Raw genomic sequence first — 11,931 nt, 5'->3', positions numbered from 1 at the left:
CTCCGCCCTTTAGGCCTCTCGCACCGCCCCTAACACGGTTGTCCCGCCCCCTGCCGCACAGTCGCCCCTCCCACGGAACTGCAAGTCTGAAATTAGCAGATGCTTCCCAAGATGGCACGAGTGCTGAAGGTGGCGGCCGCGAGCGCCGCAGGTGAATACTCCGGGATCGGGGCTGTCCGAGGGGTGGGGCTCGCGGGAAGGGAGGCCGGGGCGCAAAGAGGCCGCGTGTGGTCAGCACACCTGGGTCTGCTGCAGTCTGCCCCCGAGGCGCGTTCCTTGGCTGCTGTCAGCGCCTGTAGAGCTTCCCAGGGACGCCTCGGGTTAGCCTGGGGATTTCCTTCTGTGTTTGCGTCTGACGTTCAGCAATTCTCTATGTGGCCCCAGAGGCGGGGTCGTCCAGCTAAGGGGCAGCCAGGCCGAGCCAGACGCAAATGTAGTGAATGGCAAAAGGACAGTGAGAGACGGGGGAGGAACCAGAAGAAGCGCTGAAAACGCAGGCTGAACTCGGGCCCACTCTGGAAGGTCAGTTGTGTAAAGAATATGGAAGGTGTGTGTCTTCTTCCCACGTGTCCTAAGATATTCATGAGCTTGTATAAAGCCAGGGGAGAAAGCAGCAGACGGATGTGGAAGGTTCCTTGAGTCCTCTATACCACCATTAAAAAAGAAACAAAACCCCTCAAGTTCTCTGACATACCAGTTCATCTACTTTCTCCTCTTTTTTTTTTTTTTTTCCCCTCTTCATTCTTCATCAGGGGGTAACCATTTCTCTTAATCTGAAATTCCCTGATAGGAACGAGTTGCCAAGTGGTGATATCTCAAGAGTTACTCCTGAACATTCGTGACAAAAAGTACTTAAGCTGAGCACCTTCAAAAAGTGTTCAAGGGCATGAACCCTAAATAATGTTAGGTTTCTCTCCTAGAAAATGCTGTCTTGAAACTTACAGTTGAAGTACTTTAAAGTCCTGTCTCTAACTGAACAAGTACTTTATTGATCACTGTTTTTGGCTCCCAGGTGGCTCAGTGGTGAAGAATCTGCCTGCCAAGCAGGAGACACAGTTTTGATCCCTGGGTTGGGAAGATCCCCTGGAGAAGGAAAGAGCAACCCACTCCAGTATTCTTGCCTGGAGAATTCCATGGACAGAGGACCCTGGCGGGCTACAGTCTATGGTGTTGCAAAGAGTCAGACATGACTTACTGAGCGTCTAAACAACAACAACATAGTCTTTCTTATAGTCACAAAATGTCTTATACATCTATCATTGCTAGTCACCAAATCTAAGTGATGAGCCCTATACAAAGTGCACCGTAATAGTTGTAACTGTCTCAGCCCTGGATCAGTTTAAAGAGGTGATATATACATGAAAAAATACTCACAAAACAGTCATCTCATCTCTTAGAAAGCTATTTCTTAGAAAATAGATATTATTCATAGGCTTTACCCTAAAGATATTAAAAACTGAGAATCAAAGAATGGTAAAGAAGGACTTGCCTGGTGGTCCAGTGGTTAAATCTTCATGCTCCCAATGCAGGGGGCATGATTTTGATCCCTAGTTGGGGAACTAGTATCCCACATGCCACACAGCTCAGCTAAAAAAATGGTATATAATGTTAGTAGAATGGGAAAATTAAACATCGTGGTTGAACAACATCAACTTTGTTGTCAAACAGACCTGGACTTGAGACCCAGCTTTGCCACTCATTGTGACCTGGAAGAAAATCAGACCAGTTCTTTTTTTTTTCCCTCTAAGTGGGAAGGTTATTAAAGTACTCCCTTGAACTATGACTATTCTCTCTAATTTATGGCCATCAAAACTAATAGGCAGAGCTGGACCACCTCACAGTGCCCTCCTGTTTCAGAATTGGTGATCACAGTTTGCTTAGGCAAGATTGTGTGGTAGTATTGTTGCGTAACTCTAATGTTAAGATAACCTGTAGGTCTTTATTGGGAGAAAGGTCAAATCAACGAGTTGTTACACCATGGGATCTGTCCTCCACGGGTGAAAGATCCCAGCGGTGTGGAGAAGGCGTAGAGACTGGGCCGTTTCTGCAGTCTGACTGATGATTTTCTTGGTTGTTAGCATTTTTAAAATTCACTGTGCCCTTCATATGGCTTCTTGGTCTCCACAGAACCCTGCTTGCCACTGAACCAGCAATCACTGTGTGTCATTAACAATAAGAATGGCCAAATTTATTGATTGCCAGTTATATATGTCTTGCACTGTAGTAGTATATTTTTGACATCAAATACCTAATTTTTACAAGAAACTAGCAAGGCAGATATTTAGTGGGTAGGACCAGTATTTTTTTTTTAACTAAAATAAAATAGAAGAGAAAAGATTAGAACACATCCCATATAGTAAGGATTAGGTATTCTTTTTATGAAATCTGCTTTAAATGGTATCTTTATGTGTGTACTGGCTTGGAGCACAATTGAATTTCATGGTGATACACTGAAAGATACTCCAAAGAACTGGTTTCGCCAAGGAGAACGCGAGCACCAGTTGGGACAGTGCGTGGAGAAGACACAGAGCAAGATGACGTCGGTAGTGGGTGTCTGTCCCCCACGGCCAGCAGGTCTGTCTCCCTGTGGCTAGGGCAGGACACGTTGCCTGTACATGCTCCCCTTTGCCACAGTGCCGCAGTACAAGGAGCCTTGTCCCTCCCCTGCGGAGGACAGGTGTGACAGTCAGGCTTTAAGCAGAGACAAGGGAGCAGTCACTGATCCTGGGTGAGGGAGAGGCCCCACACGGTGGTAAGAGTGACTCAGGCTGTGAGCTCTGTGTCACCTGGTGAAGCATTCCAGGCCCCGCCCGCTGCGGCTGAGGAGACTGCCTTCCCAACAAGAAAGACCCTACAGTCCTCAAGCAAATCAAATGGTGCTGCTTTAATTTTCCTCTTAGTCAAAAAACTTTAGTAAAGGGAAATTAATAATAATTTTAGCTTAGCTGAAGCTCTGTGATACTAGGTACTATTTAAAGTGTTTTTCATTAAAAACTAACAACGCTTTGTGTAAAATATGTGTTCTTGGGATTTCCCTGGTGGTCCAGTGGCTAAGACTCCAAGCTCCCAATGCAAAGGGCCCAGGTTTGAACCCTGGTCTGGGAACTAGATCCCACATACTGCAATTACGAAATGTCCCACATGCCACAACTAACACCTGGCACAGCCTAATAAATAAAAATAAAACACATGTTCTTCAACTTGCTATTTCATACTTGTTTATTAAGTGATGTAGTTTTGCAAGGTTATATTTAGACCTCATACTTATTTGTGATTTTCATTCTGGGGGGGAGTCCAGCTCTTAAAGTCCAGTGTTTTGGAGAGAACACATTGCAGGCTGCTTCTGTTTCCAGATGCAAAGTTTCTTCACATTTAGAGGCATTTCTGCTTCTAGTCTTTCAAAATTATTAAAAGAACAATTAAACTCACTCAGAGAAAGTTCTCATAGGTTTAAGTACCCTCTTGATCTTGGCCTGTTTTTTCCCCTAATGAGATATTTTCTTTAGTTGATAATCATCCACATAAAGTACACATTAAAAGGTGCTTAAAGTTATGACTTTTACTAACTTACTACAGAATGTAAGACAAAAAAATTGGTTGTAGGTAGAGAAGAAAATTCCTTGCTGTCATCATTAAATGCATGTCATTTCACTGTCACGTTCAAACTTATCCTTTATGAAATACAGAGAGTAACAAATGATTCTTTGTGATATGCAGCTTTCCTTTAAGTGTTAATGGTAAATATAAATTCTTATGAAAAATGTCACCCTTTGTCCTGAATCTAAAAAGCACAGAAGGGAATTCCCTGGTGGTCCAGTGGTTAGGACTCTGTGCTTTCACTGCCAAGAGTGTGGGTTCAGCCCCCGGTTAGGGAACTAAGATCCCAAAAGCCGCATGGTACAGCCAAAAACAAAGCAACAGCGAATAACAAGTTTAGAATTAGCCTTTTAATTCCAGACAGTTATTTCAGAGCAGGATGAATAATTCTGATGTACGTTTTTCATTTATCTCCTCTGATTTAATTTCCCTAATTAAAAAGAATGAGTAAATAATTTTTACATGTATTTTTAAAAATTAATTTTAGATATCAATTTTCAAAAGAGGGATGTTAATGGCAGTTCAATTTTTCAGGGCTTTTCCCCAGACTTTGGACTCCAGTTTCAACAGTGAGAACTTGCACGTCGCTGTCCTCACATCCAGGGGCTGGCCCTGTATGGAACCTGGGTCGACTCAACCATGTTGCAATCGCAGTGCCAGACTTGGAAAAGGCCAGAGCATTTTATAAAAATGTTCTGGGGGCCGAGGTGGGTGAGCCGGTCCCTCTTCCAGAGCATGGAGTGTCCGTCGTTTTTGTCAACCTGGGAAACACCAAGATGGAGCTGCTGCACCCACTGGGAAGTGACAGTCCAATTGCAGGATTCCTAAAGAAAAACAAGGCTGGAGGGATGCACCATGTCTGCATTGAGGTATTTAGTTACTTTAATCCTTGGTGTTGTAAATTTCTCTTTTAAAATGTCTTTTATGTTTTTTAAATTTCTCCTTTTGATTTGGTTTGATCTCCTTGCAGTCCATGGGACTCTCAAGAGTCTTTTCTAGCATCCAAGTTCGAAAGCATCAGTTCTTCAGCACTCAGCCTTCTTTATGGTCCAACTCTCATATCTGTACATGACTACCAGAAAAATCATAGTAATATTGGTCCTCTTCAAAGATGGATCTATAGATATAGTCTCTTTCCCTCTAGAAAACTGCAAATCATAATGAAAATATGTCTCACTGAAGTTTGGATTTAATTGTCACTATCCACTGAAGTTGGCCAAAACAGATTTGCATTTTTGCTATGGTATTTACTGATCATGTGCACCTTCTGTGCAGTAGGAATACACTGTTTTCCTTGTCACAAGGCAATTAGAAGAAGCAAGTGACAAGACTTTATAAAGTAAGAATTTCCATATACATGCTAAGTATTATAATTATTTTCTATCTTTAAAATTTTAATAACTTGACCCTTATTACAAAGGCAATACATTTTCAGTTACTGACTGTGATTTCTCACATCTTCTCAGTTGCATCTGCTAACAGTTTCTGGGGAAAAAAATGTTAGACAAGAACAGTCTCTTTAGAGAGGCTTTATCCATAAATGTTCATGTTCTGAAAACTGCTTTTGGAATATCAGCAGTATTAATTATGCTTCGATTTACATTATTTTGGTAGGATAGCTCTCTTGATTTAAAAAATGACATAATTAATAGTTAGGCTTCATTCTCAGTCCAGGAAAGAGGGAGGTTGGATTCCAGCATGAACACAAGTATTTATTCAGTTCACATTGCAAACGTATTAGAGAACCTACTGCGTATCCTCCACCGAGCACTTGTCTTCAGAAAGAATGTACTCTGTTTTGAAGAGATTATAGTTTATTTTTAGTAACATTTGGCATCCTCATCCGTTGTTCAACCAGTTTTAAAAGGCAGTATGTAATCCTTGGCTCTTTGAAAATAAGGCTGTATAAATGTGAACATTTGTTAAGTCTATATTTGGATACATGGATGTTGTTCTCTCTGGGGTTTTGTAATTTTTTTTTTTAATTGTTTGTGAAGCTATTAGATCATTAAACTCCAGGGTGATGTAGGACTGCCTCAGAATGCAGGGGTTCTTACTATCCCTTTCTATCTACTTACTGGGTTCCCAATCTAGGAGGATGACTTTCTGAGACAGGTACGTGTTAAGTCACTCAATTGTGTCTGACTCTTTGTGACCCTATGGACTGTAGCCCGCCAGGTTCCTCTGTCCATGACATTCTCCAGGCAAGAATGCTGGAGTAGGTTGCTATGTCCTCCTCCAGGGGATCTTCCTGATGAAAGGATCAAATTGTGTCTCTTATGTCTCCTGCATTGACAGGTGGGTTCTTTATACTAACACCACCTGAGAAACCCTCAGAAATGAGAAAAATCACTCTTCCATCAAGTATTTAGAAACACATTTGCTCCTTTCTAGACTACCAATAAATATGAAGAAAATAGAAATGGCTTAGAAGAGAGTTGCAAAATTATACATTTCTGGATTTTTCAAGAATGGTAAAAGATATTCTGGTGACAGTTTAATAGTGATTTTCATGAATATGAAGTTCTGATCTCAAAAGTAATAACCAGTGATTTCCTTGGTAGTCCAATGGTTAAGAATCCACACTTTCAGTGCAAGGGGCGCAAGTTTGATCCCTGGTCATGGGAGTAAAATCCCACATGTCATACTGCATGGCCAAAATAAAAGTAATAATCAGACAGTTTGGCAGATGGGAGGTTTGGAGATCAGGGAGGCACTCATATCTGTTGAGTACCTTCTATAAACTGTGCTCGAAGCTTCTCATCTGTTATCTCATTTTGAACTCTTAGCTATATGTATGGTGGGCCTCATCTCTCTCTTGTAAATGAAGAAGCCAAGACTCTTAGGAAAAATAACTTGTGAAGAATCATCAATAGTGCTGCAACAAGAACATGCTATGAAGTAAAGCAGACACCATTTAGGTCCTAAGGAGAAATGTTTACTAATAGAGAAAATGCTTAAGCACTGTGGTTGCTCACCTAGGAAAATTTAGCAAACTCTTATTTTTGTGATGGTTAAAGAATGGTTCTGCCCAAAGGCAGAGGAGTTAGACACATGTTTGCAAAGTTTCTTCTACGTCTTAAGATACTGTAGTTTGGTATTTTTATGATCTCAAATGTGTTCTTGTTTATTTCCTTTTCTCAAGGTGGATAATATAAATGTGGCTGTGATGGATTTGAAAGAAAAAAAGATTCGTATTTTAAGTGAAGAGGCCAAAATAGGAGCACATGGAAAACCAGTGATCTTTCTCCATCCTAGTGACTGTGGTGGAGTCCTTGTGGAATTGGAGCAAGCCTGATGAATAATTCACAAGAAACTGATCACCCTGAAAAAGCCTTATCACAGGGTGCTTCAACATCGAGTCCTTCACTGCTTCTGTCACAGAACTAAATTACAGAGATTTTTAAAATTATATGTGTGTATATACATATATACACACACAAAATCTTTGCTGATTATGTTGGATTCTTTTTTCTTGATTTGGAGAAAACTTTGACTACTGAATACTTATGGAATATTATTAAAGTCATATTCATAGAAATAAATTATTCCTGTTCTGAAATGGGGTTGAGTACAGTGAGTCTGCTGAGTGGAAAGGGGGGCAGGATGGAGGCATAGAGGACACCTGACAGCCACATGGCCATGTATCTGGGACAAACTGCTTCCTAAGGATGTTACAGAGAATGTTTTAGAGCAACCTGTTTAAGGATAAAAAGTGTTGACCTCAGAATTTTTGTTCTTCTGTAGCAGTGCATCCTCACAAGCTCTTTATTTTGGGGGCTAGTGCTGGATTATAAACAGGAAGTTTTGTGGCAAACTTGGTGCCTAATCTAGTGGGTACATAGATAGGTGATTTTTTTTAGTCAGTAGACATAGAAAATTGGAAATAGCAAAGGAATATTTCATCCAAAGATGGGCACAGTAAAGGACAGAAGTGATAATGACCTAATAGAAGCAGAAGAGATCAAGAAGAGATAGAAAGAACATACTGAAAAACTGTACAAATAAGATCTTAATGACCCCTGATAACCACAATGATGTAGTCTCTCACTACATCCTTAGGATGTACCCTAGGAGCCAGTCATCCTAGAGTGTGAAGTCAGAGCCAGTCATCCTGGATTGTGAAGTCGAGTGGGCCTTAGGAAGCACTTTATTTTTAGCCAACAAAGCTTAGTGGAGGGGATGAAATTCCAGCAGAGTTATTTAAAATCCTAAAAGATGCTATTAAAGTACTTCACTCAGAATGTCAGCAAGTTTGGAAAACCCAGCAGTGGCCACAGGACTGGAGAAGGTCAATCCTCATCCCAGTCCCTAAGAAGGTCAGTACTAAAGAATGTTCAAAAACCACCAGACAGTTGTACTCATCTCCCATGCTAGTAAGGTTATGCTCAAAACCCTCCAAACTAGGCCTTCGCATTATGTGAAGAACTTCCAGATATTCAAGCTGGATTTAGAAAAGGCAGAGGAACCAGAGATCAAATTGCCAACATTCACTGGATCATAGAGAAAGCAAGGGAATTCCAGAAAAACGTCTACTTATGTTTCATTGACTATGCTAAAGCCTTTGACTGTGTGGATCACAACAAACTGCAGAAAACTCTTATTAAAGAGATGGGAATACCAGACCATCTTACCTGTCTCCACATACAGAAAGACCTGTATGCAGGTCAAGAGCCAACAGTTAGTACCTTGTATGTAACAACTGACTGGTTCAGGACTGAGAAGGACTATGACAAGGCTGTTTTTGTTGTCACCCTGTTTATTTAACTTATATGCAGAGCACATCATGAGAAATGCCAGGCTGGATGAGTTATAAGCTGAAATCAAGATTGCCGGGAGAAATTTCAACAACTTCAGATATGTGGATGATACCACTCTAATGGCAGGAAGCGAAGAGGAACTAAAGACCCTCCTGATGAGGGCAAAGGATGACAGTGAAAAAGTCGGCTTAAAACTCAACATTAAAAACACTAAGACCTTCCTCTCTACCAAAAACCACTACAATATTGTAAAGTAATTAGCCTCCAACTAATAAAAATAAATGGAAAAAAAAATAAAAAGCAGAGACATTAAAAACACTAAGACCATGGTATCCACTCCCATCACTTCATGGCAAATAGAAGGGGAAAAGGTGGAAGCAGTGACAGATTTCCTCTTGTTGGGCTCTGAAATCTCTGTGGATGGTGACTGCAGCCATGAAATTAGAAGACTATTGCTTCTTGGCAGGAAAGCGATGACAAACCTAGACAGTGTGTTAAAAAACAAAGACATCATTTTGCCAACAAAGCTCTGTATAGTTAAGGCTATGGTCTTTCCAGTAGTCATGTACAGTTGTGAGAACTAGACAATAAAGAAGGCAGAGCACTGAAGAACTGATGTTTTTGAATTGTGGTTCTGGAGAAGACTCTTGAGAGTCCCTTGGACAGCAAGGAGATCAAACCTGAACATTTGTTGGAAGAACTGTTGCTGAAGCTGAAGCTCCATTACTTTGGCCACCTGATGTGAAGAGCCGACTCATTGGAAAAGACCCTGATGCTGGGAAATATCAAAGGCGAAAGGAGAAGGGGGCGACTGTTGAAGAGATGGTTAGATAGCATCACTGACTCAGTGGACATGAGTCTGAGCAAACTCAGTGTTCCTGACAATTACGTTATTTCCTTTTCTTCTGGCAGAGTCATGTTCCATTGTGCACATGGGTCTCTTTTTCTTTATCCATTTATCTCCCCATTTACAATATATTTATTTCCATTTTTTTGGCTGTTGTAAAGTGTAGTCCAGTGCAAACTTGGTTGCATGTGCGTTTCAAAATGTTGTCTTCTCAAATATTCCTTGGAGTGCTTCTGCAGGATCTTATAGTAGCTTTATTTTTATTTTTTAAGGCAGTTCCATTCTCACCTCTATACTGTTTTTATCTTATACCTGCTACAAGCACCATAAATGGTGCTAGGGCTCCCTAGTCTCGGTATTTTCACTGTTTCTTCTCTGTAGAATGTTCATGATGGCCTTTCACACTGGTGCGGAGTGACCCCTCATTATGCTCTTGACTCACACACATCTCTCATAGATCATGATGTTCAGCAACTTGGGTATTTTTTAAAACTGTGTGACAAGAATTTACAGTTGAGAGTATTTTTCTTGAAAGTCTGCGAACTTTGAACTTGTTTTGATGGGATTCCCTGGAAAATTTTTTTAAGGTCATGTATCATTTAGATCCCAGCACTGCTTGTGAATATGAAGTAACTTAGAGCAGTATTTTTAGACTGCTGTTTTGAAAAATGGACACAAGGCAGAGGAACACCTTCATGCCCAAGTTTTGTTACTATGGGATCCAAGGCCCGAGTTGTAGTCTTAGAGCCCAGTTGTAAACTAGAGTGGAATACGTGAGAAGAAGCCACCCAAAACTTGTGTCTCTTTAATATTTTTGCTTCCCCTAATAGTCTGTATTTTTAATTGGAGTAAAAGTGACTTACAAGGTTATGTTATAGGTGTACAAAATCTTGTTCAGTTATACTTATTTCTGTATCTATTCATCTTTTGGGTTTTTTTTTATCATGTAGGTTATTACAGTGTGTTTAGTCCAACACACTTTCTCAAGTAGGCCCATGTTGATCACTTATTTTTTATGTATTTGTGGGTATGAGTTATTTCCTCCCTCCTAATTTATGCCTTTTTTCCCACCATCCTCCATGGGTGACCATAAGTTGATTGCCTAAGACTGTTTATTTCACGTGTCAATAAGCTCATAGTACTGAAGACGCCTTAGCATGCACGCATGCAATGAGTACCTATTTCCCACCTGTACATGATATTATATAAGAATTCTCTCTCTCCATCTAACTGACTTTACCTAGTGATATTACCTCTAGATTTATATGTGTCCCTGCATTTGACATTATCTCATTTTTTTAAGTCAGAACCATATTTCTTTGCATGCATGTATTCCTTTTTCTTTATCCATTCGTCTGTTCATGTACATTTGCTTACTTCCATATCTAGGCTATTTTGTGAACTGCTGCAGTGTGTGCTTGTGTGCACAAGTTTTCCAAAATCTGATTTTCTCCACATACTCTCTCAGCAGTTAGACTGCCAGATTATAGGGTCCGTCTGTCTCAGCCATTAAAAATGCACATCTACGTATGTCCTCCTAGCAACAATTACCAATAAGCATTCACCAGCACTATCTAAGGGTCATTTTTCTTCACCCAGCTCTTGTGTTTCTTTGTCTCTAGAATTTTTGAGAGTGATCTTTTGGACTTCTCTATGGCCATACATTGTTGTCATTTTGATTGTCCTGGGTCTAATTATTCACCTGAGAATCTTTTCCTGTGCTTTCTTAAGAAAAACTTGTGGACTATATTAGTATTTTCTTCTGATAGTTTGACATTTTTTTGCATCTTTTATTCTTTAGCTCTGGAGACTTCTTGATATCAAGTGTCATTTAGAGCCCAGCAATTTTTGTGAATATTAAGTATTCAGAAGCAAAACCTTTAAGGTTGCTGCTGTGGGGAATTGCCAGAAGACTGCAGGACATCCTTATGCCCAAAGGTGGTGACCCTGCCAGTGAAAATTTTAGAGTTTTAATTGGGGTCTGTACAATATTCTGGGCTTCTCTGGTGGTTCAGACAGTAAAGAATCTGCCTGGAATGCAGGAGACCTGAGCTTAATCTCTGAGTCTGGAAGATCCCCTGGAGAAGGGAATGGCTACCCACTCCAAGATTCCTGCTTGGAGAATCCCATGGACAGATGAGCCTGGAGGGCTACAGTCCATGGGGGTCACAAAGAGTCAGACACAACTAAGCGACCAACACTTCAGACAATATTCTGGCACGTACTTGAACCAATACCCAAAGGTTTATTTTAACGATGTGGTTTGCCTACCAGTAGCATAGGAGCATTCCATTTTCTCCAGTCCCTGTTACCCTGGTATGACATCTCAAAACTGAAAAACTCTTAATTGTTGATAGGAATATCAATTTCATTTTAGCTGAGTTTGAACAAAGAAGCAAAAATATCAGGGGTGAGATGTATGAAGAGAGTAACATGGAAACTTACTATACCATGTGTAAAACAGATAGCCAGTGGGAATTTGCTACTTATGATTCAGGGAACTCAAACTGGGTCTTTGTAACAACCTAGAGGAGAGGGATGGGGAGGAGGGAGGAGGGAGGCTCAAGAGGGAGGGGACATATGAATACCTGTGGCTGATTCATGTTGATAGTTGACAGAAAACAACGAAATTCTGTAAAGCAATTATCCTTCAATTAAAAAATAAATAAATTTTAACAAAATCAGGAGGCCTATTTGTTCAGGTTTCTTCAGGGAGAAAAATGAAAC

General features: G+C 40.5%; 1 protein-coding gene across 1 annotated transcript; it reads left to right on the top strand.

Moving 5' to 3' along the window:
• The first annotated feature begins 4 nt into the window (after positions 1 to 4).
• MCEE (methylmalonyl-CoA epimerase) lies at positions 5 to 7,159 on the top strand. The gene is made up of 3 exons (XM_061158861.1): positions 5 to 151; positions 4,132 to 4,466; positions 6,743 to 7,159. The coding sequence occupies exons 1-3, from the start codon at positions 100 to 102 to the stop codon at positions 6,893 to 6,895; spliced, it is 540 nt and encodes a 179-aa protein (XP_061014844.1). The 5' UTR covers positions 5 to 99; the 3' UTR covers positions 6,896 to 7,159.
• The last annotated feature ends 4,772 nt before the right edge of the window (positions 7,160 to 11,931 follow it).

The sequence above is a fragment of the Dama dama genome, chromosome 13 (assembly GCF_033118175.1).
Source record: "Dama dama isolate Ldn47 chromosome 13, ASM3311817v1, whole genome shotgun sequence".
In the NCBI taxonomy this organism is placed as follows: Eukaryota; Metazoa; Chordata; class Mammalia; order Artiodactyla; family Cervidae; genus Dama; species Dama dama.
Note: the sequence above shows the minus strand (reverse complement) of the source record. Positions and strands in the feature narration are given on the sequence as shown.

Excerpts from the sequence above, each read along its gene's own strand:
- MCEE (XM_061158861.1), top strand. The coding sequence starts at position 100 with ATGCTTCCCAAGATGGCACGAGTGCTGAAGGTGGCGGCCGCGAGCGCC. Across the intron at positions 152-4,131 it reads GGCGGCCGCGAGCGCCGCAG|GGCTTTTCCCCAGACTTTGG; the intron begins GTGAATACTCCG and ends TCAATTTTTCAG. Across the intron at positions 4,467-6,742 it reads TGCACCATGTCTGCATTGAG|GTGGATAATATAAATGTGGC; the intron begins GTATTTAGTTAC and ends CCTTTTCTCAAG.